The 27,668-nt window shown below is 39.3% G+C and overlaps 1 protein-coding gene across 5 annotated transcripts; it reads left to right on the forward strand.

Moving 5' to 3' along the window:
- Positions 1-7,331: 7,331 nt before the first annotated feature.
- On the forward strand, positions 7,332-23,311 carry klf15 (Kruppel like factor 15). 5 transcript variants are annotated; one of them, XM_088330008.1, is made up of 3 exons: positions 7,332-7,447; positions 9,293-10,776; positions 22,369-23,311. In XM_088330008.1, exons 2-3 carry the CDS (start codon positions 9,377-9,379, stop codon positions 22,535-22,537), a joined length of 1,569 nt encoding a protein of 522 aa, XP_088186134.1. In that variant the 5' UTR covers positions 7,332-7,447; positions 9,293-9,376; the 3' UTR covers positions 22,538-23,311. The 5 variants fall into 5 exon arrangements, with proteins under 5 accessions (XP_088186134.1, XP_088186137.1, XP_088186135.1 ...); XM_088330011.1 differs by lacking the exon at positions 7,332-7,447 and adding an exon at positions 7,461-7,568; XM_088330009.1 differs by lacking the exon at positions 7,332-7,447 and adding an exon at positions 7,466-7,743.
- The last annotated feature ends 4,357 nt before the right edge of the window (positions 23,312-27,668 follow it).

Raw genomic sequence — 27,668 nt, forward strand, 5'->3', positions numbered from 1 at the left:
ATGTAATGGCAGCCCCAGCACTTGAACACAACGATGCACTTCTAAGCCCTCTCTTAATAACTGGAAATTATTCATGTATATGTGAAGTAAGACTCAACTAGTGGGTTGGGACTCACAAGTGAGTCGCGGACCCATTTTTAATTGCTCGTTGGCCTTTGCCTTAGCAAACGATTGCTAAGAATAACAAAAAACACCAGGTCCGTAACACTTTTTAACAGTAGATGGTGATAATCCCCTGCCTGATCTCTTCTTCCTTTTTATTCAGCGTGTTTGAAAGGGACCAGATCTCATGTTATAGAGATTTTTTTGGTTTTGTTTCCTTTTTCTGCCAACAGCAATGGGTCTCAAGAAAGTTAGTGAGAAGGGGAAGGAAAACAGTCACAAAAACCTTTGAGTCGAAGACGGAAACGATTGCGAAATACGAAATGATGTACAAGTGTCTGCCATTGAAGCGCTGCCGGAAAGTACAGAAAATGATTTAAAGATGTTATATTTTAAGCTTTTTACCATTATATTCTTCTTCATTCTGCATTTTCAGCAGGTTGCTTGTTTGCGACTGTAGGCTTTCATGAGACTATATATGGTAATTGAAGTCATTGTGTTTTGGGGAAAAAAAGGTAAATATATTTTATCTCTGCTTTATACTGCACAATCGTCTATTGGATGAATTTGGAGGAGGAAATTCTTTCTTAAATCTGATCGCAACATGTGATGAGGGTGGAATGGTGTGTCCTGAAGTCACAATAGTTGACAAACAGTGCATTGGAGTATCTAGTTTGAGAAATGTATGCCTTATAGGTCTTCAACTGGCAGCACTGTTCGGTGTCAACATCTATAGTGAGGAGGCGACTCTGAAATGCTAGTCTTGAAGACATAGTGGTAAAGAAAAAGCCATATCTGTGACTGCCCAACAGAAAGAATATTAATATGGGAAAAAGAACACAGACAGTTAATTAAAAGTGTGAAGTTTTCATTTGAAAACACAAAATTGTGTGCCCCCAATTATTGAACAGTAATGCGTATACATCAATTAAAAAAACAACAACAACAACAACAAATAAATATATATATATATATATATAATATTTATATATATATATATATATATATATATATATATATATATATAAATATTATATATATATATAAATATTGTATATAATATAAATTCATATTGCATCTGTTCATGTCTCTGGCGACAAGCCTTGTCAATGTTTGTCGGGGTTAATTATTGTCCATGTCTATTCCTGTGGTTATCGCTTTGCTGTTCTGTGTCATAGATATAGGCTATCAATCAATACCATCGTAAAAAAAGGCCTGGGGTATGCCAAAAAAACAAGGTGCGATACAACCAAAGATAGAATACAGACCAATTTATGAATTTGCTTTAAATTTTGACTTATGAAATACAGCGGGCCAGACCATTAATCGTAAACAAATGCTAATATAACTTGTCACCCTTTTCAATACGGAAAAATGAGAGACAGACAGAAATAAAACAATGTTGTAACCAAAAAAAAAAACACTTGAAAGAACTGTAAGGAATCTAGAACTTTCTTACTCTCCTGGCTGAAAGTCATGTTTGCAGTCTTAGTGCGTACAAAAGTACTAGTATTTCTTGGTCACGCTCGAATATCTTCCTTGGGGTTTGGGTTAGTGTTTGGACTACTAGAACCAGGCCTGTTCTTACTTTCACCATTTTCATGCTTTACAAATAGAATTTTGGAAGAAAAAAAAACTGCAGAGACAAGCATGACATCACTCACCAGCAATCCCCTCCGCCCCAATTCCTCAAACATAATGTGGTCAGCTCCGAACGCTCTGATAAAAGTAAGGAAAAAAGCAGTTAGGCGCAGTGGAGAGCGGGGCTCATTGAACTCAGGCGGGCATTGTTAACACATACTTAATAGAGAAAACTTTCAACTTTTTAAGGACACCTCAAACGATGCACCCCACCTTTAAATAAAAATCATATATTTGCATAAAAAACAGTAATCATTTTGTGGTTACTTCTGTCTCTGCATTTTTTTGGGCTTAAAAACAAGTCTTACAGTTAATGTTCGAAACTCTGAATGAACTGTAATCTCTAAAATTCCTAGCTTTGTCTTCGTTGTCCATTTGTGTGTCTACGACACAAATACTACGACGGAAATACTACAAAAATACAAGAAAACTAAATAAAAAACACAGTACTTGAAACGGGGACCTAATATATTACTTTGCTGTCATTCGGAAAAGAAAAATAAAACACAATGGAAATACTATAAAAATAATACTAAAGTAATACTATACTACAAAAATATTGGCACAGGTATCTTATAATAGAAATACTACAAGATACAATAACAACAATGTAACAAAATACTGAAATACTACAAACATTTTACTATGGGAATAGCATATTAACACTATATAATTACTATTGAATTACAACTCCAGTAATACTATTATGAAAAAATGCTACCACAGAAATGTTTCAAAAGAAATACTACGAAAAATAGTACTGTAGAAATATTATGACAGAAAAAACATATAAATACAACTACAGTAACACGACAAAAACACTACAGATATGCTACAAAATTTCTATGATGGGAATCCTACAAAAGTACTACAGAAATACTACATCTATACTACTGCAAAAATACTACAAAAATATCACAACAGCACCTAAACTTACAACTGTAAGAATACTACAAAACTAAATATGCAATTTAGTGCTTATAAAAGGGACCTAATATAATTTTTAGCTTTAATTATGAGTGATTCAAAAACAATTTGATGAAACTAATCATTTTTTTTAATGTAAAAAATGTAACATGTAGATGCTTAAATGAAAAGATATATACTATATTTAATGGATGGGTCTCCGGGATCAGCCTTTTGACCAAATTTCTTAACCCAATGTGGCCCACAGCGCCAAGTATTTTCCCGCCTCTCCTTTACGATGACATTTTGGACAGCGCACGTGGTCCCGTCACAAGATTTCGGGTCACAGGATTTCAAATGCTGAGTAGTTGCCCCAAGAAATTGCTTTTAGGAATGGTCATCAGCTAAACAAGCGTGTTATGTAAATTTCTGTGCAGTTTGAGAATCTGAGGACATGATAAATTTGAATGGCATAAACCAAGAATCTGAATTACGTCTTTATCAAGAGACTCACTTAAAAGGGGCTAATCAGAGCGTAAATGAAACTGTCAGTATAAAAATTCCTTGTGTTGCCATTTTGTGTCTGTGATCCTTTTAGCCATGATAAAAATGCACCGAAGATACCCACATTTTCCCCATTTCACTTTTGGCTGGTTGCAAGAACCACCAAAGGGAAGACATCACTTTGATTCATTAAGTCCACGTGGGCCTTACATAATAGGCCAGTTTGACGACATTGGCGGATGTGAACACACCATCTGGTATCAGTTCGTTTGTCGGGCAGGAACAAGAACCCCTTTTTATTTCCTGGCACCATAAGAAAGAACGGTAACAAATATGCACACAGCCTTCAAGACATTGACATATCATTTTTGTATCCAAAATCTCTAATGGAATTTGACAAAACACATATTGATGTTGAAAAAATTGTTAAAACGTCATATTGTTTTTTTGCTGTTACTAGTGTCAATAAAATTGTTCAAACCAAAGAAACACTTAATGATTTTCTTGTTTAATTATATTTCTAACTTAGTTCTCTAGTAGTAAATAATTTTGCAAATGTTAAGAATTATTATTATTGTTATCATCCCATTGTATTAGTTTTGATCATTTTTACGGATTATTTTTCCAATGTTACTGTAGCTTTACTTCTCTGATGTTTCTTGTCCATGTCTGTCAAGTTTAAATTTTAGTAGAGAGAGAAGTCACCAATAGATTTTGAATGCTGAGGTCTTTCTTTGCACTCATGTCGGTCTTAGATCAGGGGATGATGTTATTATAGTCTGTGGTCCGTACAGCCCTTTGAGACTTCTTGTGATAAAGAGCTATACAAAAAAAAACTTGACTCAACTTGAATTTGTTAGTGTAACATTAAAATGGTGAAGTAAGTAAAGTACAACCCAAACACCAACACAAACCCTAAGAAAGAGGAAAAAGAAGAGTTTATTCGAGCACTTCTAAGAAATGCATGTACTTGCACGCACATCGTGAACAAGCTGACAGGGGCTGCAATGATGACAAAAGCCAGTAGATGGCCGTCGTGAGTAAGAAAGAGTTTGCAATTTCGTACAGCTTCTTGAAGCAAATGAGTGGACAAAGGTAGTACTGTTTACTATGAATATTACTTACCCGCAACTAAATGATGGGGTCGTATTAAGGGTGTAAGCATGTCATTAGAAAGATAACTTGTGAACTTAAGGTTAGAACGTACTCTGACTTTTTTGAAAGCGATCTGACCAAAAGCCATCATGCGTACAACCTAAACCAAATTAGCTGCGATCGTCCGATTTGCGGTAGCAATTACAGTAAAAACACTCATTTGAAACTCAAATGTTTTCATTGGCGACGCTTCCTGAGACACGTTGGCGCTTTTTAATGACGAAGACAAGTATTAGCAATTACTTGGACTGCAGTGCAACCATGAAGCAAGCTCTCTCAAAATGAAGGGAAAGCCAAAGTAAAGCATGAAAAAGGTCTCAGACTGTAATTTGTAGCAACAAGTGAGAGCCAGTGAAGTGACCTCAGGTGTTTTGATGAGGTTTGCTCACTCACCATCAAAAACTTGCATGGCTGAATTTGTTTGGAAACATTTAAATATGCACAGTGGTGTGTTGTTTAGTATTTCTAAACCATAACAATTATAAAATCAGAAGGTTTCATTTTCATGTTGATGTCGATCTTGTCACAGTCTTGCTGTCAGCTTTGTCTCTCTCCCCCTCTCGCTTTCCCTTTTCCTTTTTGGTCACTTTCTCCTTCGTTGTCACTTGCCCTGATTGCACCCTAATCACCTTTCCTGCTCACTATTTAAGCTCTCCTGTTTTGGGGCACGTTTGCCAGTTTCTTGTCTCGTTCTAGCGTGGTCTTAGCCTCGTCTTGTTTTCAGTGTGCCGAACCCTTGCCTCCTTTCCCGACTACGAATTTTGCCTGCCAAACATTTGGACTTTCGCCTTTAGTGATCAAGATATTGTTGCCTCGATTTTTCTGTTTCATTTGTGTACCGAACCTGGACCGGATAAACAACCCGTTGTTGCTTTCATCCTTGCTTCTGCATTTTGCTTTCTGTGCCACTCCGAGGGGGTCCATGACAGCTCTTCTGGCTTCCCTGCGTTTGGGTCCACCCGCAAAACGGCAATAGAATGACTCAATCACCAAAGTACCCCACGGGTAGCTTTCACATTCCTTTCCCGGCGATGAAGAGTAAGTCCCTTGGCCGCTTCGGTATCGTGTCCCTGCGGTGAGTCAAGGATACCTGGGCTGCTTCTGTATCCTGTGCCGCAGGCAAGGGAAGGATCTTTCAGCCGCTTCTGTATCCTGTCCTGCGACAGGAAGGTCACTCGCCTACCCCCTAGTCCCTGCCCTGGCAGGGAAGGACAAGGACCGTTGACCTCCCTATATGATTTATTATCTCCTGTGTTGAAATTCCCTTGTAAACATTCTACACCATCAAGGTTGCTAAGAAAATTCCAATGGCATTTTATGATGATGAAAATAAAGACAATATGGAATTTAAACGTGTCACTTTTCAAAATTATAACACAAAACATAATTGGGCCATCCCAGAACATTGTGTACTGAGAGAATTGAGAGTCACTTTGCCATGACCAAATTGTAAAATATGGACTTTATTTCATTTTATTTGACTCACATGGACTAAAACAGGAATGGAATGAGGTCAAGGTTTTCCTTTTTCAAAGGGGATTCAAATGAGAACAGAGCAACAACATAAAGTGTCAGGTTCATGTTTGTGTTTTGCACATGACCCAGCCCCCGTCACTCTCTCCATTGACGCCATTCTCCCCTCTAAGCACGCCCACCCCCTCTTACAAGTAAACAGCCAATGGTAGCGCGGGAAACAGACGAGCCTTCGCAAGCCAAACCCACAACACTGGGAAAACAGATCACGTGACGGAACTGGGATACCCAATGAGAATGCGAGAGAGGGATATCATGCTCGTGAAGGGGAATTCCGGCTCTTTTCGGAGAACTGAATCATTCGGCTCGGCTCACTCAGATCACAAATGGCTCTTCAGATTGTTTTGTAGTTTTTATCCATATTTTACCAATAATAATGTAACATTATGCACAAAAGCAATTCATTTTTGTATTCCACTACCCCAGCAATTCATAATTGCATTTTTTGTCACTCAACAGTGATTTAAACTTTGAACTTCTTTATAATAAGCAACTTTAAATAATAATAATAATAATAAAGTCAAGCAACTCAATCTCTGAATTGCAATCATTGACTTTTCGGTGCAACAACAAATAAACAATACTATACGAGACTACAACATACATTTTCTTAAAAGAAAAAGCTAATCGTGAACCACACTATTCCTGAAAATGGCAGGTAACTGTGTAATTCACGAATTTACAGATCTGCAAGATAAAATTAATAATAATAAAATACGAAACTATTTTCACCTATAATACAACATGTGTCAAACCCATGCAAGAGGGCTTTCCATGAAAAAAGTCAGCAAACCAAAAGTGCTGAGTCAGCTTTTTTGGCCATTTTTTACATCTGGTGTAACCTGTCTGAAAGTCAGTAAAAGAAGGTGTTAATATTCAATGTTGTTGTGGCCTGGAAGAGTGGAATGTCTTTCCGGGGAAAAATGTTGAATCTGCAAAACCCAAAGTGCTGAGTCACATTTTCTGTCATTTTCTCATCTCGGCCAAACTACCTGACTCACTGTGAAAGATAGTGGTCATATCTAAACTTCCTCTCCCTTTTTGGCGAACAGAAACACAATCAAATAGATAAATATGCTCAGATCCGAAACAAAATCATTACCACCAACTTTTGCTTTTTACCCTCGCTCACGTGTGATAAATTCACGGAACCCATGGGGAAATGCATATTGTCCAATAGCAAGGAGGGGAGAGCCTCCCTTAAAGAACCGGCTCTTGATTAGATTACTTCCAAGAGTTGGCTCCTAAAGTTCTTTCGTTCACGAATGCCACATCACTAGAGCTTGAGCACATGTGTGCATGCGTGTACATCTGAGAGAGAGAGAGTGGGAGAGAGAGAGAGAGAGAGGGGGGGGGGTAGGGAGGGAGAAGGAGCGAGAGAGAGAAGAGAGAGAGAGAGAGAGAGAGAGAGAGAGAGAGAGAGAGAGAGAGAGAGAGAGAGAGAGAGAGAGAGAGAGAGAGAGAGAGAGAGAGAGAGAGAGAGCAAAGCGCCATGCACTTACACGCGGACTGATCTCCCCATTACCCACTCAGGAACATTTGTTAGGGGAGACCGCGTTGCATTCAGGGGACGTTTAAAAACCTCGTCCTTCCCGGGCACAAGCAGGTGAGAGAGAGAATCCACACCCGCTTCAATGCGCGTCGTGTACACGCTGCATCGATTTGCCGCAGAGTGAGCCAAGCGCCTCGCTTGAGAGCACGCAAAACTCGAGTTTACACACGTACAGGTGTTATTTTAACTCTTTTGTTTATTTTAAAACGTCAAAGTCGTTTCGATAGCAACAGCTTTGCGTCTGCATTTCTGTAGTTGTTGAGTACAGTACAGTACTTGGAGCAGACTAAAGGTTACTATAGGGCAAATTTCACCACGCTTTGTTTGGCTGACAATGCATCAAGTAGTGAGTATGTTTATGTTTCTTGTTTTTATTTGTTTTGTGTTTTTTCTTTTACTGGCGCTGTTTTCATAAAGCACTTTATCTATTAAAATGTAATATTGACTATATTAGATGGATAGACGTATATTTTTTACGAATTAAGTAGGCTAATGTAGAAAATGAAAATCTATTTATTTTAATGTGATAGGAAATAATCGTCAGAAATGCATGAACGGTATTTTGAAGGAAGGTTTACAGTACAGTACTCTGTAAAGGTAAGTTTGCTCTTTAAACACTAGATGGCGTGCATTTACACTTATTTAGACCTGCCCTACATTTGCAAGGTGTTATTGCTTTTAATTGACAGTCATAAAACTCTCACTGTTCTATTTGAAGAGCACTAGAATTTCAAGACAAGTAAAAAATGTTGCCTTTTTTGTCATTTTGTTTGGATTGGTGGAATGAAAAATACAAAATGTGAAATATATATTTTACCGGACAACTTGAGCCAATTGTTTCCCTTTTGATTGATTTCAGTTCCCCTTATTAAGCGATAATAAACCTTACAAACACAACCGGACACCAGCAAGACAGAATGTGAAGAATACAACAAAACAAAGATAATTGGTGTAAAAAAAAATCTTGTGTTTTTAGACCAAATAAAGAACACAAATCATTATTTAAGCATCAGTCCTAGTTTTGCCCCACTTGCAGTTAATGCTTGAACGAGGATAACATTTGCTATGATAGGAAATGGCCAATATTCGATAGGTCTAACGAAGAAAAGAATAGAATAAAAAAAATAATGTTTCTTTCCTTACAAAAATCGTTATATGGTGAAGACAATATGAAATGATCAAAAATTATACAAAATATGGGGAAACATAAGGTTTGACAGGTATTTTTTAAGTATATATCATACCTGTCAACTTTTAAGTTTGCCCTGTATTTTTTACATGTTTTCTTATTTCAAATTGTGTACGCCATATAAGAAATTTGCACAGAAAAAAACAAGTTTAAAAAAAACAATTTTTTTGTTAGACCGATCTCGTCTTGCCCATTTTGGCTCTATTACTGTGTGTAAATAGGTGCCGTGTTGTGTTCGTAAGGTTTGTTATCGCTTAATAGGGGAATTTTAATCATTAATCAGTAGAGCAATTGGTTGATGTTGACAGGCATGAGATATAGCTGCAAAATGTGTTTTCCATGAATCTCGTTGGCTTTAGAGCAGCTGCAAAATGAGAACTTCTGATTCCACATGGTCAATGTACGCCACACCACCTGCTTTGTATTTATGCACACACTGAACTTCTTTGATACAGTCGCTACACAGAGGCCATGTCATGCTCAGTCTCTCAGGCCGCTAGATTTCACATTTCTGTGAAGCTTGTAAGACCCTCGTAAAACATTAACTCCAAGGTTGAGGGTGGCAAAGATTGGACATAATCTGTGTCACAACATTATGAGTAACAACTTCCATTCAAGTTGAAGGAAAACAACAGCATGTACTTCTTTCATTATTGTGTCTCCATAAAATAATATCACCTTAACTCATCCAATTCTTTTGTCTTCCTCAGGAGGATGAATACCATTGATATTTAGCTCTCCAAACTTGATCTTGAGTGCAGAGCAGAGTCCAGCTGCCATTCATCCTAATAGGAATGGTGGATCACTTACCGCTTGGTGAGGAGACCTTCCAGTACTGTTCCAGCTTTTCGACGCGCGACCTCAGTGGCCTTTGTTGCGATGCCAGAGAGGGGATGCCCCGAGGCATCATGGTGACCGATGCGTGTCTCTATCACCCCTACCAAGGGGCGTCCTCATCGCCGGGGCACTCCGATGATGACCTCAGCGTCTCCTCGAGCCCTCGGTCCTCTTTTTGCTCCAGCCCAGATTCCTCATCGCCTCAATCCAGCACTCAAGTCAGCTCCAGTTATGAGAGCCAGAGCTCTTCAGGAGGGGACAGTCAAGACAGTCTGCTGGACCTCCTCATCTCCCAGGATATTCCCAACTCTGTAAGCTTCAACATCAGTAATGGAGGATTGCTCACCTCACCGCCTTCCTTATCTTCTTCTTCCGCCCCACTTATACCCATGGCACTTGCTTGGGAGTCCAAGAGAGATCAGCGGATGGGTCTATTCCAGCACCAAGCCAAGGAGGACCATTGCGAGTTCCCTATTTTCTTGGATGAACTGCAGGACCCTGCGGCGCTCCTCTTTCAACCTACTCTTGAAGAGATCGAGGAGTTCTTGGAAGAGAACATGGTGTCCGCGATGGAAAAGGATGAGGAAGGAAGCGACGAGGCTTTGTCGCCGACGCCGGATTTCCCGGAGAACGCAAAGGCGATAGCTGGAGAGGTCTTGCAAAACCCGGATCAGACTGTACCTGAGGCCCGTTCTCCACTGTCCTCCAACAGAGAGACCAAACCGACACCAAATGCTTCAAACGTGGACAGTTCATCAACAGTAGACGTGAGCTGTATAAGTTCGTCTTTCAGTGAAGTCGACGGTATCAAACAGGAAGATTGCACGTCTCCGTCAGCCTCAGGGGAAAATACAAATTCTGCTTCCAGTGTGCCGGTCATTTTACAGATCCAGCCAATCCAGATCAAACAAGAATCTAGACCCTGCACTGTATCAGACACCCAAACACATGAAGGTCCCTCGCAGAAGGCTCAATCCCCGTCGGATATCAAGATCGCCCAGCTCCTGGTCAACATCCAGGGACAAACCTTTGCTTTGGTGCCTCAGCTGCTTTCCCCAGCGAACATTGCGTTTGTAAACAAAAATTCCTCCAAATTTGTACGGATAGCACCAGTGCCTATCGCTGCCAAACCCACCGGTTTCGAAGAGGGTGGATTAGGTAGTGGAACGACAGCAGGAGTCCTCGCTGGAGGTCAGAGGTACCAGAAAAGTGCAGTAGCAGACCTGATTAAAATGCACAAGTGCTCTTTTCCGGGCTGCAATAAGATGTACACCAAAAGCAGCCACCTTAAAGCTCATCACAGAAGGCACACTGGAGAAAAGCCTTTCGCATGCACGTGGCCTGGTTGTGGATGGAGGTAAGAAAAATAAAAATTTAATTTACATTCTAATACACACAAATTTTCCTGCTAAGTGAATTGATGTCCTTCAAGGCACATTACAGGTCCAATGATAAGTTCAGGATGAGGCATGGTGGTAAACTACTGTTTACAGTCTATAAACATTGTACGATACACAACATTAACAAAAGTAGCTTGTAATTGCAATACTGTGGAACTCAATGGTTACCTTGGACTCTGTCTATTGATCTTTCTAGTGTGGTTACTGCACAGTTAGAGTCAAGATAGCATATCAAACCTCAAATGTACATAGATTTGTTGGTCCTTAGGAGATTAGTAATCAAATCAAGAAAATATTCCATTACAAAATCGTCAAAACGTTTTCAATGTTGGAAATTGACTCAAATTTAAAATGCTTAAAACAAATTAGTGGGACGAAAAAGACCACCTCTACTATTTTTTGTGCTTTTAAATGCTGTTGAAAATGAAAAAAAAAGATCGATTGAAAGCTTTTGTGGCTAGAGTGTATCCCACAGGGTTGCTGTCAATGTTCTTTCACAATTCAAACAATGCTAGCTACCCACCTATATCGCAGACTAGCAAACATCCAGAGCTCCCATCTGTTGACAAATAAGCAGCAGGTTAGTCGGTGGCGTTAACTCACTTTCTATTTAAGATGGCATATTTATGTTCTGTAAAGTCTTGCGTCCAGGAAAGATGTATTTTTGGACTGTATACATAGCTACCATACTAGTAAACTGCCCACTGTTGTATCTAAGTATCTTATAATACCTCTGACAGGAATAATGCCTGTCTCTAGATGCCAATTTAATCATAGCCAAAAACTATAATGGGAAAAAAACACTTCAGCCGTACTATTTAGTTGAAGCGTATACTTGTCGAAGAATGGATTGGAGTTGGAGGTTAATTGTTGGCAAAGCGTAAATATTTATTCACATTCATACAATATTTTGATGATAGTAAAGGTAGTTTTTCAAAATATTTTTTCTGTAGTGTCTTCAAAATTACATCATAGCCTGCAGGTGCTGTCCAAGGGAAAGATTATGGCATGCTGATTTTAATTGAATTGTCTTTATGATCATTGATATCAACTTTTTGACAAATTGTATGCAACAAGATTACACACGGTGTTCTAGAGCAAACATGTAATAAAGACTTTAAAGAGAACATCAAGATAAAAGACTGTCAGGATAAATAGGCGTACATATTTACAAAGTAATGTTTAGAGACTGGTTTAAGTTAGAACAATAGTGGAATGATTTTTTTTTTTTTTTAGTTATGATATTATGACAAAAGGTTTCACATTTCCCTTAACCGCCAGGGTCGTCAAGGCACCACTTCCTAAAAGGTGTGTCTTGGATAAGTTCAGCCTGGCGGTGCCCATACCTCTCCAGGCCGTTTTTTGAGAAGGGCTTTGCTCCCCCACAACAAAACAATACACCTTTACAATTGTTCGGGCTTATACTTCAATTGTTCATCCATCCAGTATCTGCACCGCGTATCCTCAGTAGAATCGCTGGGGTGCTGGAGCCCATTCCAGCTGTCTTCGGTCAGGGGACACCCTGAACTGGTTGTCAGCCAGTCGCAGGGCACACAGAGAAGGACAACTCACTTGCTCATTCACACCTAGGGACAATTAGGACCGGCCAATCAATCTGACATGCATGTTTTGGGGAATGTGGGAGGAAACCCACGCAGACATGCCAACTCCACATGTGGGGCTTCACGCTAACCACCCAGCTACTTCAGTCGTGTCTTTACCTATTACTATTGTTGTCCATTTTTTCTCTCCTCCATGTTCTATGAATTTTACCTGTTTTACTCGATTCACTTCAGTCAGTGATCAAGTAGTTGTCATACTTATCTTCAATCCAATGTGATGCCATCCTATTAGTTTTGCCCCTTTCTGTATTCTTGACATTCTCAGCATCTGCCAACATTGCTAGCTAACACAGGCAAAATACTATCCCCTTTGCACTGCCCCTAAAATGTATTGTGATCTTCAAACCATATTTGAAGACCATTTTTGACATGCTGCTCACTCAACTAAACATAAACAGAGGTTTATGTGACCTACCACTTTTAAGCTGCTTTTTCCAAGCGTTGGTAAGCTAATTCCTGGCTTTTCTAGTATGTGACCCCATAAACATAAGTAATATTGTCTATGGAATAGTCCAATATGTGTATGGCGATACACATGTCTGTTGAGTGCACTACAGTCTTGGTAACCAGTAGTGACCGATGATGACGCCACAAAAGCTCTATCCTATTTAAGAGAAGACGATTAGAAACTAAGAAACATGATAGATTTTTATAAGAAACGGCTGAATTTTTTTTTACAACTATGTCAATTCATCAGGGTGGTAACAGGGTTATAAATTGTGTCGATTTGAAATGGATTGTGTCGCCACTATCTGTGTGTTTTTGTACCAGGGCAAAATGTCAGATAAGATTAGAGTTTCTTTTGAACTTCGATGGATGTAGACTTTTCCCCCGTTAGTTATTGCACTTGTTTGCTCACTGTCTGTGAACACTTCCCACATACAGAGACATACGATTAATACAGAATTGAGTCAAAACATTTTTGCTCATGTTGTACATTCATGTGCAATTTTTACATACAGCCAGGACTTACAATGTATCCATAGAAGCTTAATGTCATAGCTTCTTTTTAACATTTAGAGAAGTCAAATCAAAGTATTTTCTCAAAGTGAAAATATGAAATTTCCCCTTTTCTACTTGTGATTTTTAAGTATATCATGCAAATGGTAAATACACCTGTCCCATTCTCTTTAAAAACAACTATTTTGAACAGGTTCTTCTCCATGTGTATGTAAACCGTAGCTTCACCTTGCAAAAAAACACGTTATGTAACCTAGGGTTGGAACAAATATGTGAAGTATTACGAGGTCTCCTTGGGCTTGAACAGGCGCACAAATGCAATGCAAACGTTTCCATTTGGAAAATTCACATGAGTGCTTCATACATATGGAATGTACACAACATAGACAAAAGTCATCATTTTCTTATTTTTGGTAACAGTCACACATAAATGGGAGGTAATAACCTAATTTCATCACACCTTGTTTAGACTGGGGGGTGTAACCATACAAAACCATTAGTTCTTAGTATTTGGTCTAATTAGTTTGAACGTGACTGACTTATTTCCAGTGAAAACTGAAATCACATTAAAGACAAATGGAAATCGTTTTTCAAATGACTATTGATCAACTAAAGAATGGAATAGAATAGAATAGAATAGAACAGAATTGCCATTATCATATCAACGTCGTGAAACATTGTAGGCAATGGGACTAGATATGGCACTCCAGAATAAACTTGTAAAAAGTAATAGAAAAATAAAACAAAACATAGTCAGAATATATAGGCAAAATATTTACAGGGTAGTGCTTAAAGGCTGACCTACATATTAGTAAAAGTGCATCATAACAGTAGTGCAGTAAAAAGTAGTGCAATAGCATTAAGCAGCAACAAATTATTCCCAAATAAGAGTTATACAAATGAACATGACTTGACTTGACTTGGCATGCTTGTTTGTGATGGCCCTGACGAAGAAACTGACTTTGAACCTGCTAGTCCTTTTTAAAAGTCTGCAGTCAAATCAAGTCATGTTTATTTGTATAGCCATTAATCACAAAGAGTCTCAAAGGGCTGCACAGAACACAGATTATTGCAAACCACAGACAATTATTACACCATCCCCTGATCTAAAACCTACATGAGGGCAAATGAAATACAGATATTGTCAACATAAAATATTAGTTATTCATATGCTATAGAATAGAAGTGTGTGTTAAGCTTAGATTTAAACATTTCCACTGAGGTTGCAGATTAAATCTCAGGGGGAAGAGACCAGCATTTTCTGTAGCATCTTTTGTAACGTTGATGGCTCTACTGTGGTATCGCAAGCCAGCAATGTCTCCCAGGCCTGGCAGAGAGCAGCCAACGATCTTCTTGGGTGTGTTAAATACTTTCTGTATGATGTTCTTGTCCGCTGCCGTCCTCTCAGCATTTGGTGCTTCCGTTAACCATATTTTTGTTGAGGATTAGGTTTTTTCATGATAAAGAAAGCTATTAGCTTTCCATTTTTGTATTGTTCTTAAATGTAAACCCCATGGAGTGGTAACAACTGCAAAACAACTGCTCTTTGTATGACATCAGCAACTTGACATGATGTATAGCCCTTCGTCCCTCCCTGCTCCTCACACTCCGCCATGAGCTGGAGGTGAAGTGGGACGTCCTCGTAAGAGTGACTTCAGAATAGACGCATGTGTCAAGTGTAGGGAAGAGTCATATTTCATTGGCCTGGCTCCTACATATAACTCACAGGGAGTCGTATTTTCCCCCTGCCAAATAGTTCTGTTCTTTTCATCCATGCGCTTCCTTCATGCTTTACCTATGCTATCATCTTGTAAAGATGTGGTAGTAGAGGACCAGTGCCTTGTAAACAATCAAACCCATGCAGGCTATATAATATTTGCTGTGCATAACTGCTAGTTCTGTTTTAACCTGCATGTGGACTTTTTTAAGGTCAGTGTTCAATAGCTTAGCTCAAACCTAAACAGTTTACTGTCACAACATGTAAGGCCGCATTCACACCTGACGGACCATCACCCTATCGGCAGTTTGTCAGCTGATGCATTCTCGGTCAGGGAAGAGAACAGAGCTGTTGCCAGGCGGTCACACAAACTGATTTATCTTTGGATTGTGACACCTTTACATCAATGCAAACTGGAGAACCAGAACAACTTTGTTGACATGACGCTGATCCACGTGAGGGTCTTATTGTGACCTGTATGCCTTGTTCAGAGACATTCTTAAGTGGTTCTGTGCACTATGGGGTACTAGCTACAAATGTCTTTGATCAATTGATTTTCTATTTTAGAAGACATTCTCCAATAATAGAAGCTGTCAAAGTAAAGCTTTTGTGTTTATGAGGTTTTCAGGGTGAAGACTGAAAGAAGTTGAAATATGGTTTTGGCCAAGCAGGAGCTCTTCTAGTCGATATTAGGCTTCAGAGGGTTGAAGGACGCCCAGGCCCTGATAAAATGAAAGCAATCACGTAAAGCTTGGTATAAATTCGAATCTACATATGGTCAGGATTGCTATGATTAGGAACCATCGGTTGGTTGCAAAGATATTCCTTTTTATTTATCAAGTGCCGTGGAAGTGAGGTGGTTTTGGTCACTCTAAAGAATGTCTAAATGTTTCCTTTTTTTGTCTTTCTTACATTTAATATCATGTTTCCGGTTTCTCAACTACAGTAGTTAGATCTTTCACCGATCTGATTCAGTGATAAAAGTATTTTTTAAGCAGGATTCGCCAACCTTTTTGCTGACACCTGTTTTTGTTTTGTTGATTAGCACAAAGGACTACCAGTTTGATATGCCTTTCTAAAATAACATGTTATTACTATATTATTACCATGTTATTATCAGATTGTAATTACCCGAGGTTAAGATAGACACATTGTTACAACCAGTCCACGGGGTATTCTTTTGTTGTTTGGGTGCTATCTGGTGCCTGCGGGTGTTACTGTTCTTTAATAAGTCGCGGAGTAACGAACCATTTTGTAACGTTTTAGTTACAATTTTTTACTATATTTCTTTAATTGATAACGCGGTACATTATCTGTTACAGAGAAAAGTACCGTATTTTCCGCACTATAAGGCGCACCGGGTTATAGGGCGCACCCCCAAAAAATAGTTTTTGGTCCTATATTTTCCATACATAAGGCGCACCGGATTATAAGGCGCTACAATGGGAACGTCGACAAAACAGTCAGATAGTTCAGTCAAACTTATTACCTACCCCCTTAACATTCCGAAAGCTTGCAAAGAAGCAAATACGTGTCTCAGACATGTACGGAAACAGTGTCGGTACGATGTCACCAATCACTCAAATGCCTCGTTCCAAATATCATTCGGAAGGTTAAAGTCTTGGGATTCAAGAAATGCCAAACATTTCTTAGTTTCCATTTTATTTTTTGCTGGCAACTGTGTGGACAGCAAAGTAAGAAATTTATTGTGCAGGGAAACGGGGTTCTTTACTGTGCATATGACAATGAACACTTAGAATTTAATTTAGTTTGAAAATAGACTCATCACAGAAACATCAACATCGTTCTAAAACAAGATACCGGGAAAATATAAAGCCGCGTAGCTCACCTAAGTTCTCTTGCAGCCATCATGTTCAATAATGATACATAACCATAGTCTTCTTACAGCCGTGAGTGTAGTAAATCCAGGAGAATAAAATATTTACAAATACAGAATAGTAAAAAATGTTTTCTCTATGCCGTAGTGCAACCCAACGTGTGATTCACATTAATCTTTTTCGGCCAATTGCAGGCTTTGTTTCGCCCCTTTAGCCTATGCGAGCCTGTAAATGTTAAAAAGGATCCGCCCCCTTTACCTCCGAATAACTTTAGCCAATAGTGACTGATTCAAATGATGATTGACACATTGGTTAGGAAATGAAACGCCGGTTTATAAATCCCAGCGTACACCGTGGACTACTTTGCCTTGGGGGAAAATCTAGTTGGCGGCTGCCTGCCTTAGTTGCAAGACTTTGCGACTTAATATTGATCCATATATAAGGCGCACTGTATTATAAGGCGCATGGTCAGCTTTTGAAAAAAATAAAGGCTTTTAGGTGCGCCTTATAGTGCGGAAAATACGGTAAGTTAGTTTCTTAGCCCTGCAATGCTCTGTTACGTAAACTCAGCGTATAGTAATGTAGTTTGCTGTTTTCCCCCTTCCTCCACAACATTCATGTCATACTTTAGGTGGGAAAAGTGTGGAAATTCAATCTTTAATGGGTTGTATGATTATTTTATAAATTCATTCAGATGTAGTTCATTTTTGAGGTTTTGTGACTTTGCAGAGTGAAAAAACTGTTTTATAGTCTATAATGTTACCACATTCCAAAACGGCGCTTAACTGCAATTTTGCAAGCATGTGTGCATTCCTCCAAATGGTCCAATTATTGTCGTTTTTTATGCATGCCTAGAGCTAACAGAAGGTGTGTACTTTGCCACGTATATTTTACGTGCAAAACTGTCCCAAGGCCAAGCTATAGCCCAAGGGGAATAGACTCAAGTACTATTAGGTCACCCTCAGTTTTAAACTCTATGACCTTGCAAGTTGCACCTGGAGCAGGCAGTATAGAGGTGGCAAAACTTTACACGAGGTTTGCTTAGGCTGTTAAAAAGCACAGATGACCACGTGATCTGTCCAAACAAAATTGTGGGTTAAGAATATCCTTGCATCCATTTTTTGATTCTGCATAGCCCGTTCAGGGTCACAGGGAGCTGGGGTCTTTCCCACCTGGCTTCAGGCGACAGCAAACTAGCCTGGGTCGGTTGCACTTGCAGTCAGTCACATGCAGTGTTGGGTGTCTTACTGAAAAAAAGTAATTAGTTACAGTTACTAGTTACTCTATTTAAAAAGTAATTACGTTACCCTTCAGATTACTGACACCCAAAAGTAGCGTGTTTCTCTGAAAGTAACAAGTTGCAAACTACTGTATATACTTGCATTATAGGTGTCCTTGGGCGGCACTGTGGCTTTGGGGTTAGCACATAGCCCCACTGTGCCGAGGTCCAGGCTTCAAATTCAGCTAGCGGCCTACCCTGTGCGAGTTTGCATGTGTTTATTTCCTCCATGCATTCCGCTTTCCTCACCCATTCCAAAAGAATGCATGTCAGGTTAATTGGTGAGTCCAAATTGTCCCTGGGTATGAATGAGGGTGTAAATGGTTGTCTGTCTCTGTGTGTCCGCAACTGTCTAGAAAAAAAGTTCCGGATGTCCCCTGCCCACTGCCTGAAGGTGGCGGGGATAGGCTCCAATGCCCCTGTTACCTTAATAAGCAGGTAAGCGGTGCAGAAAATGGACAGATGGGTAAAATAACTCTAATTATGCTATATAATACAATAGATATAAAAATAGAAGACCGGTGTAAGTAGTAAAGCCTTCAAATTTCTTTGTCTGGCTTGTGCAAACCTGAGAATGTGCAAACGAACACCTGGCAGAGACACTCCATATCCATTGGGGTTTCAGACCACTCGAAGATTTTCTTCTCTCTTTCTGGGTCCTGTGCAATTTTCTTTTTTTTTCTTCCTGGCATGGTGTATTGCAAAAATAATTTTACAAATGAAGAACTAAAATTGAGCACACTTCTACCATTTTTTTCTTAAATTAGAAAGATGTTTCTTTCATTGGGAAAAAAACGGGTCACTATGCAAAATGAAAAGCATTTGCAGATAAAACAACACTGGCACACAACAGTACAAGCAGTTAAAACTTAACAACATGGCAATAAAACATTTACAATGCACCCAATTAAGTACCTTCACTTAGCCCTTAAAGGGGATAACAGTTTTTGCACCTTGAGAAGTATCTAAAAAATGTTAATAATTTCTTTGAAAACATATTAAGTGAAACCTGACTTGGAGAGTGATTTTATTCTTGTCGCCGCAGTTTTTTTGTCAGTGTAACATGAAAATAGTGAAAGTAAGAAAAAGCCTGTTTCAAGTACACTCCAAACAACAACGCAAACCCCCCAAAAGATAAAAGAAGAACAGTTAATTCAAGCAATAAAAAAGAGTTTATTCGAGCGTGTGTAAGAAATGCACGTACTTGCACACGCAACATAAGGAGCTTGACAGAGACTGCAATGATGACACAAGCCAGATAACAGCGTCAGCGAGTTAAAAAAAATCTTTACACCACCTTCATACATTGATCATTAAATTGTGAAAAGAAGGGTTTTGAATGTAAGATACTTTAAATATTCATCGCAGAGAAAATATAACGTACCCAAAACTAATATCTCAACATTTGAGGTTTTACACGACTTTAAAGGCCTATTTTGGTGGAAATCCAAACTGTGTTTCTACCCCCTCGGGTCCACTAAATTACACTAAGTGCATTTGCTTTAAAGGTGTCAAATGAATGCAGATTGGGGCCAACTATAAAGTCAGCTCCGGTGCATCATAAGTAACACCTTACCAGAAAACATCCATCACTGTTCCAATAAATCGTTTGACATTCTGATCTTGCGTTTCCATTTTTATTTGTCGCACATTATGAACTCTGCCAGGTATCGGCTTTTTATTGTAGGCGCATTAAGATGATGAGTACACCGGTTATGTAATGCAAGTCGAAGGTGGAAATGGCTTGAAATAACTGAATGACCGCTTGCACACCACGCCGAATTATCACCCAGGGAGAAAATTAGGGAAGCTCCTAGGCCTCAACCCTTGTAACTGACTTCTGAGATCTTAATTGGTTCTCTAAAATGTAGATGGACGCACGCAAAATTGTGCTGAAATATGTGGACGCTACTCTATCAACCACTTAAAGCTCCCCTGTCATGATATCCACGCTGTGGCAAGACCATGATGACCAGAGACCGAGCTCGCCAGAAATAGAATTTGCGGCGCTCATGTGTTGAAGCTAAATATGGGGTGGCACCTCAGAGAAAGCTACCCAACTCGCATGTATGGAATCAGCTTCATGCTCACATTACCATCGTGTAAAATTCACTTTATTGCTATTTGACACCCTTGCAACATTTTACAGTTAGACCAGAAATTATTTGGACGGACACACAATTCTCACAAAGTTTGGTTCTACATGCAACCACATTGGACTTGAAAGAAATATCTTGACCAGAATAGAAGTGCAGACTGTAATGTTTAATTCAAGTGATTGAACAAAAACATCTGACTAAAAATGAATTAATTGTATCCAATGGTAGCATACATCAACATCATTGTAGATTGCTAATATTGTCGCTGGGTTTTTGTAAGGTTTAGCTGCTTAATAAGGGGAATTGCAATTATTAATAAGGGGAGCATTCGGCTGATGTAAACAGATGTGAAAATATATATCATACCTGTCAACTAATACATTTTCCCAATATTTTATACATTTTCTGATCATTTCAGGTTGTGTACGCCGTCTGTATGCTAAGAAATCAAATATACTGTTACTCATAATAAACAACATTATGGGGCGGCAGTAGCTCAGGAGGTAGAGCGCTGGTCTTGGGATCAAGGGATCCCAGTTCGAATCCCGGCTCGTCCGTGTTACATGTCGAAGTGTCCTTGGGTAAGACACTGAACCCCTAACACCCCCAATAAGCAGGTTAGCTTACAGGTTACATGGCTGCAAGGCCGCTATTGGCAAATGTGGAGCACATTGTAAAGCGCTTTGGGAAGTCATTGACTTGAAAAGCGCTATATAAATGCAGATCATTTCATTTTCATTTCATTAAAATTACTACAAGTGGGAAAGGAACTCAAAAAAGAGAATAGTTTGTTTGGTATGTAAAATAAACATTATTACACATATTGTCTTTGTTTTTATTCTAAAGAGTCTGTCTTGCTGCGAGTGAATAGGTGCCAGTTGTGTTTGTAAGGTTTACTACCACTAGATAGGGTGAAATACTTGAATTTTAATGTTGTGTTGATGATTGAAAAATGCTTGAATTTTGGGTAAAATGCTTTCAAATGGGGCGGCAGGGCGGCTGAGGTCATGGGATCAAATCCAGCTACCAGCATTCCTGTGCGGAGTTTTCAAGTTCTCCCCGTGCTTGCGTGGGTGTCCTCCGGGAGCTCTGGTTTCTTCCCACATTCAAAAAACATGCATGTCAGGTTAATTGGCCGGTCCAAATTGTCCCTAAGTATGAATGAGCGAGTGAGTTGTTCGTCTCTGTGTGCCCTGCGATTGGCTGGCAACCGGTTCAGGGTGTCCCCTGCGCACTGCGCGAAGACAGCTGGGATGGGCTCCAGCATCCCCGCGACCCTACTGAGGATAAGCGGTGCAAATAATGGATGGATGGATGCTTTCAAATGCTTGAAATTGTAGCCATGTTTTTCACCAATTCTGTTAAAAAATGAGGCCTATACTGTTGGTTTCCCTTTGCTGTTGCATTTTTATTCCATCTTGATTAATGGCAACTGATTTAGTCTATTTGGCATTGTCCTATGAAACATCATGGGTTGTGCCCAAAAGGACAGTTGCATGCCACGCCTAAACAGGGCACTCTGAAATGTGTATTAGTGCAAGGAGTATGTGTCGATTATGTACATATATTACGGGGACTGGAAAAAAATGAAGGTAGCATTTCACATTTGTAAATTGTTTCCTGCAACTGAAACTCTAAGCGACATGATATTGTCATTTGCACCCAACACCTTAATGGGAAGGGTTTCGTCCCAAAACAAATAAGTTTGCGATATACACAACATCTAAAAAATCATATGTAATGTTAAATTCTCATACAAGATTTAAAATTTCATATGGCAATTGCAGATATATTTGCGGCTCTGCAAAAACATGATTCACACCATATTTTTTTTCTTTTAATGTTACTGGAGAAATGTGAGAATTGGCTGTGAAAGTCATTCAAAAGTGCTTGAATTTGGCCATGATAAAGGTATACTAACCCTGAGGCGAGCGATATGTTTAGGTATTGGTGCGTTGATTAAACCAGAAAACCGTTTTATGTAGAAATGCCCTTTAAGAATTGCAATCAAACATCTAAATCCTATTCCGCCAGGTTCTCCCGATCTGACGAACTGTCCCGACACCGTCGCTCCCACTCCGGAGTCAAACCGTACCAGTGCATCGTCTGCGAGAAGAAGTTTGCCCGAAGCGATCACCTGTCAAAACACCTCAAAGTCCACCGTTTTCCAAGAAGCAACAGGACAGGACGCTCTACAAACTGACCCCTTGGACTTACCCTTCCCTGAAGGACTGACACCAGGCAATGGTGGGACAGAAAAGGACAAAGGGACGGGGTTACGGGACTTTTGCGCAGGAACTATGTGGTGATGTGCGCATGCAGCGTACGTACTGTGATCCCTTCGTACAGGGGTCGGGAACCTTTTTGACTCAAAGAGCCATGAAAGCAAAATATTTGGATTTTTTTCTGGAAAACCACACCACATATTTTAAGAAAAAATTCAAACAAAACCACCAAACCTGCTCTCCGGACAAAAGCTAATTCTTCAACACATTTTGTTCCACTGTATGACAATTTATGAAACCTATGAAATAATAATGATAGAGACTGTGTTCCAAATTAGCTAGGGGTGAGTAATACATGGATTTCTGGTATTGATCCTATCCAAGTGAGTACAGGCTAGGATTGATCGCTAATGATCCGATACCGATACCTTTTGCCCGGAAATATCATGATCATTGAATAATTGAACCCATCCCTTTTCAGTTAGTTTATAATCATGATAAAACAGCAAACATTTTATAAGATTTAAAATGTTCTGTTTTTAATTAAATAACTTCTTACAATTAAAACATTAACAGAATAATAAATAAATATATTTATTTCTATTACAACAGTTTCAGAACAAAAGTCAAGAGAGTCAAACCAGAAAAGCAGAAATGTAACAAAAATGCAAATATAACTAAATGAACAACTATAGCACAATATTTCAAAAAAGTCAAAGGCAAATAGTGTAAACATCCATCCATCCATTATCTGCACCATTTATCCTCAATAGGGTCGCAGGGGTGCTGGAGCGCATCCCAGCTATCTCCGGCAGTGGGCAGGGGACACCCTGAACTGGTTGCCAGCCATTCCCAGGGCACACAGGGACAGACAACTCACTCGCTCATTCACACCTAGTGACAATTTGGACCGGCCAATTAACCTGAAATGCATGTTTTTGAAAAGTGGGAGGAAACCGGAGTGCCCGGAGCAAGCACGGGGAGAACCTGCAAACTCCACACAGGAAGGTTCGATCCCATGACCTCAGAACTGTGCCGCACGCGCGCTAACCACTGCCCCACCAAAGTGTAAACAATACAATGTAAAAAATAATTTAACCATATGAACGATAAAATATTTTAACAAAAACAAATGTTTCAGAACAAAAGTCAAGAAACCAAAACAAGCAGAAAGGTAACAAAAATAATGTCTTCAAAACAACTAAAATATCTCATTATCCGGACTATAAGGCCACCCAAAAACCCAGATTAACTAGACATTCAAAAGTTCTCCTTATAATCCAGTGCCCCTTTATAAAGCTGCGAATAAGATAAATTAATCCAGGAAATCCATATTTACAGCATTTATGAATGAATCGATATATTTTACGCTTTATGTACACACACACACATATAGTGGTTAGCGCATGTGCGGCACAGTTCATGTCTTGGGAACCTCCTGCGTGGGTTCAAATCCAGCTCCAGACTTCCTGTGCGGAGTTTGTATGTTCTCCCCGGGCTTGCGTGGGTTTCCTCCGGGCACTCCGGTTTCCTCCCACGTTCCAAAAACATGCATTTCAGGTGAATTGGCCGGTCCAAATTGTCCCTAGGTGTGAATGAGCGAGTGAGTTGTCTGTCCCCGTGTGCCCTGCGATTGGCTGGCAACCAGTTCAGGGTGTCCCCTGCCCACTGCCCGATGATTGCTGGGATGGGCTCCAGCACCCCCGCGACCCTACTGAGGATAAGCGGTGTGGCTAATGAAATGAAATGATCTGCATTTTATATAGCGCTTCTCAAGTCAATGACTTCCCAAAGCGCTTTACAATGTGCTCCACATTTCCCAATAGCGGCCTTGCAGCCATGTAAGGCGCTAACCTGCTTATTGGGGGTATTAGGGGTTCAGTGTCTTACCCAAGGACACTTCGACATGTAACACGGACGAGCCGGGATTCGAACTGGGATCCCTTGATCCCAAGACGAGCTGAGATAAGATATATATATATATATATATATATATATATATATATATATATATATATATATAAAGGTGTCTTATGGCTAAATGCGCCTTATAGTCCAGGAAATATGGTACATTTTGTAACCTCAATTGGATCTAATTTGAAAGTATACTATGTTTAATCTTTCAAACCTATAAACCACAGGATTAAAGTGATGTTCAAAATTGGAAGACAGTATCGATCCAAGGGCAATAGTATCAATCAAATCCAAGTACTCTCTGAGTATCCTCATTATCGATATTTGTATCGATCCGCCCACCCTTTTTGCCCTTACTCATTTTGACTGTCACTTTTGGCGCCAATAATGGTTTCTTAAATAGGTGCAAGCTGAATTCTTTTGTAAAAATGTCACAAAACACTGAAAACGAGAAAGATACAGATGTATTCACCTTTGATGTAGAGAGTGAGACAGAGAGAGAAGGGCGTGTGCAAAGATTATCCAACAACTACCGCTCACCTAGGCAAATTGCTCGGGGTGTTTGGCTGGTGTTTACAGTTTGTTCTGTGGGTTATCTTCATGTGTTACAAGAGATTCCATATAATGGATTCCTTAGAACTGTGAGCCAAAAGGGGGTTTGTTGGTGCAACACCATGACTAAACTGTAGCTAAAGCGAAGCCCTACACTGTATATCCTGGTTCAATCCAAGTACCCATTATGTCCCTTCAGGTTTGCATAAACTTCAATTTGAACAACACAGTAGAGATGATCAAAGTCCCCAATTTATCTCCAAGCCAGATGTACGCGAGAAAAGAGCCATACCTGGCTCCCGAGCCATACGTTCCCGACCGCTGTTTTTATAGGTGAAAATGAAATGACTGTAAAAAGTAAACGGAAATGTTACTTGACATGCAACTCTCACAGGTTGAATAAGCTTCTTGTACATAACAAATTTATTTTGTCCCACACAAATCTCTGGACTAATCAAAAGTGAAGATCAATATCATATTCAGAGTATTTTTATATCATGTAAGTCCGAAAACGCCTTATACTAGTTGCGACACTGAGGGCTTTGGTAACACAAAAAAAGTTAAAAAATGACAGAATCCCAAGTGATTGTTTTTTTGCCTTTCAGGGCCACATGTCGCCACATAGGCTCCAGGAACTCATTTGGTACTTTTGGGCTTTTTATCAATGTTTGTGAACAATAATTGTGGCCTTAGTTTATTTTGTCCCCTCCAAAAGGAACTATTTCAGCTTTTGTTCTAGTCAAGCTTAGACAGTGATTCATATTTGAGTGTGTAACTTTAATTTGTCTGAAAGTTACTTTTTCAAGCATTTTTTTCACACATGCAACGCACATCTTGAAATCATTCGTCCTCAAATATGCTGGTCTAAATGTCACCTCCACAAACTTACCAGCTTTCATCTTTTTTAAGTCTTTGCGGAATTCAAATCCAAATTGTCACAATGCAGACGTGTTTGTAACTACCCAGATAAGGTAGATAACATACTTCTTGGTTTTATCCCATTTACATTTGCTTGGGTTGGGCCACAACCCTCAAATATATACTCTTAAAGAGACTGTGTGTGTTATTCAGCGCCTCCTAGTGGTAAAAATAACAATAAGCTAAGATACAGAAACTAAAATACTCATAGGTTGAGATATATGCATTTATATTCCACAATATGAGCCTTACCTAGAGGAAGCTGACATGCTGTAATTGTCCGCCATCTTGCTGCTAAGCGTACCCCCTAAAAGCTCTTCAAAGGGCAAAAAAAATGAAAAGATAAATGGTGCTTTTTGGTCACTTCGAGTCTCCATTCTTTGTATTATTTCTTGTGCCTTTAAGTACTTGTTTTCCGGTTGCACTACATAATACAACGGGATTCAGTGGGGAAATAATAAATAATGTCCCTTTAAAGCTGAAAATATCTCCCATCTCGTATTCATGGCTATAACAGCTGTAATGAGCATTGGAAATATCGGGAGAATAATTTAACAAAAGCTGCTTTACGGTTGAGCACTACACAGTTGCAAACATAGCAAAAAAATTCAGCCACTATTATATATTCACTCATGCATCTTATACTTACAGTAAGAAACAACTATTTATAAATATATATTTTTTTAAGAATTTAGTGTCTGCTAGGGACATAATTTACAACATTTTAACACCCTACTTCAGCTCTCAACCAATGATGCTCAAACTGAAACAGTAGGTCAAAGGTTTAGTTTATTTTCAACAATTTAAAGGCTTACAAATTCCAATTGCCTTTAAATGTTGATCAGTAGATTAAGTTGTTAGCTGTGGTACAGTATATGGAACATATTTGAAAGAAATTCAATTGGGATCATTGGGATATGTTTCAATTTGGCAGTCTACTATGCGTAGCCTTTATGTCCTTTGAATTGAAACCATAGCTAATATGAAAACAAAATTTTGATGCATTTTCAGGGACATTTATTACACCAGGAGTCTCCAAAATGGTGATAACAGGCACCAGGGTGTCCACTAAGGACAGTTGAGGTGCCCACAGACCTGTTCTGAAAATAGCTAATCAGTGCTGGGTCCTTGTGATTTTCTGGTGATTTTTTTTTATTTTCAGTGATTGACTGAGTCTGTTTAATCCTTATCCCAACAATTAACCTGGTAACTAAGTAAAGACATAGTAATAACATGATAAGTGATTTCAAAAATGCATATCCAACCGGGTACCTTTTGTAACGAAAAGAAGCTCTCAGCTTGAAGATGGTTGGAGACCCCTGTATTGGACAATTGGCCAAGGTGTGCCTTTGCCTAAATTTTACACATTTACACATGTTTAAACTCATGTTTTAATTGTGTCTGATTCAAAATGCTGCTGTTCAGACTTTTGCTAGTCAGGGGAGATTTTGCGTGGGGGGGTCTGCTTTTTTCTTCATTTTTTTTTTCACTCATGGAAGAGCAAACAACGCATCAACATTCCTCTGAGCTTTGAATAAGTTTCGTTGTTGAATGGCAGGAAAAAAAATGACAAAAGAAGAGATCTGGCAGGCGAAACATGCTGACTGCCAAAATCATGACACTGTATAATTTCCCCAGCATGCAAGACATTTTTGTTAGTCTGCCCTGAGAGATATTTAGAGATCTTCCTGCGTGTGAGCTCAGGTCCGAGCAATCATCCGGTCT

The sequence above is a fragment of the Urocampus carinirostris genome, chromosome 3 (genome assembly GCF_059441175.1).
Source record: "Urocampus carinirostris isolate Australia breed hairy pipefish chromosome 3, RoL_Ucar_1.0, whole genome shotgun sequence".
NCBI lineage: Eukaryota > Metazoa > Chordata > Actinopteri > Syngnathiformes > Syngnathidae > Urocampus > Urocampus carinirostris.

Excerpts from the sequence above, each read along its gene's own strand:
- klf15 (XM_088330008.1), top strand. The coding sequence starts at position 9,377 with ATGGTGGATCACTTACCGCTTGGTGAGGAGACCTTCCAGTACTGTTCC. Across the intron at positions 10,777-22,368 it reads TGGCCTGGTTGTGGATGGAG|GTTCTCCCGATCTGACGAAC; the intron begins GTAAGAAAAATA and ends CTATTCCGCCAG.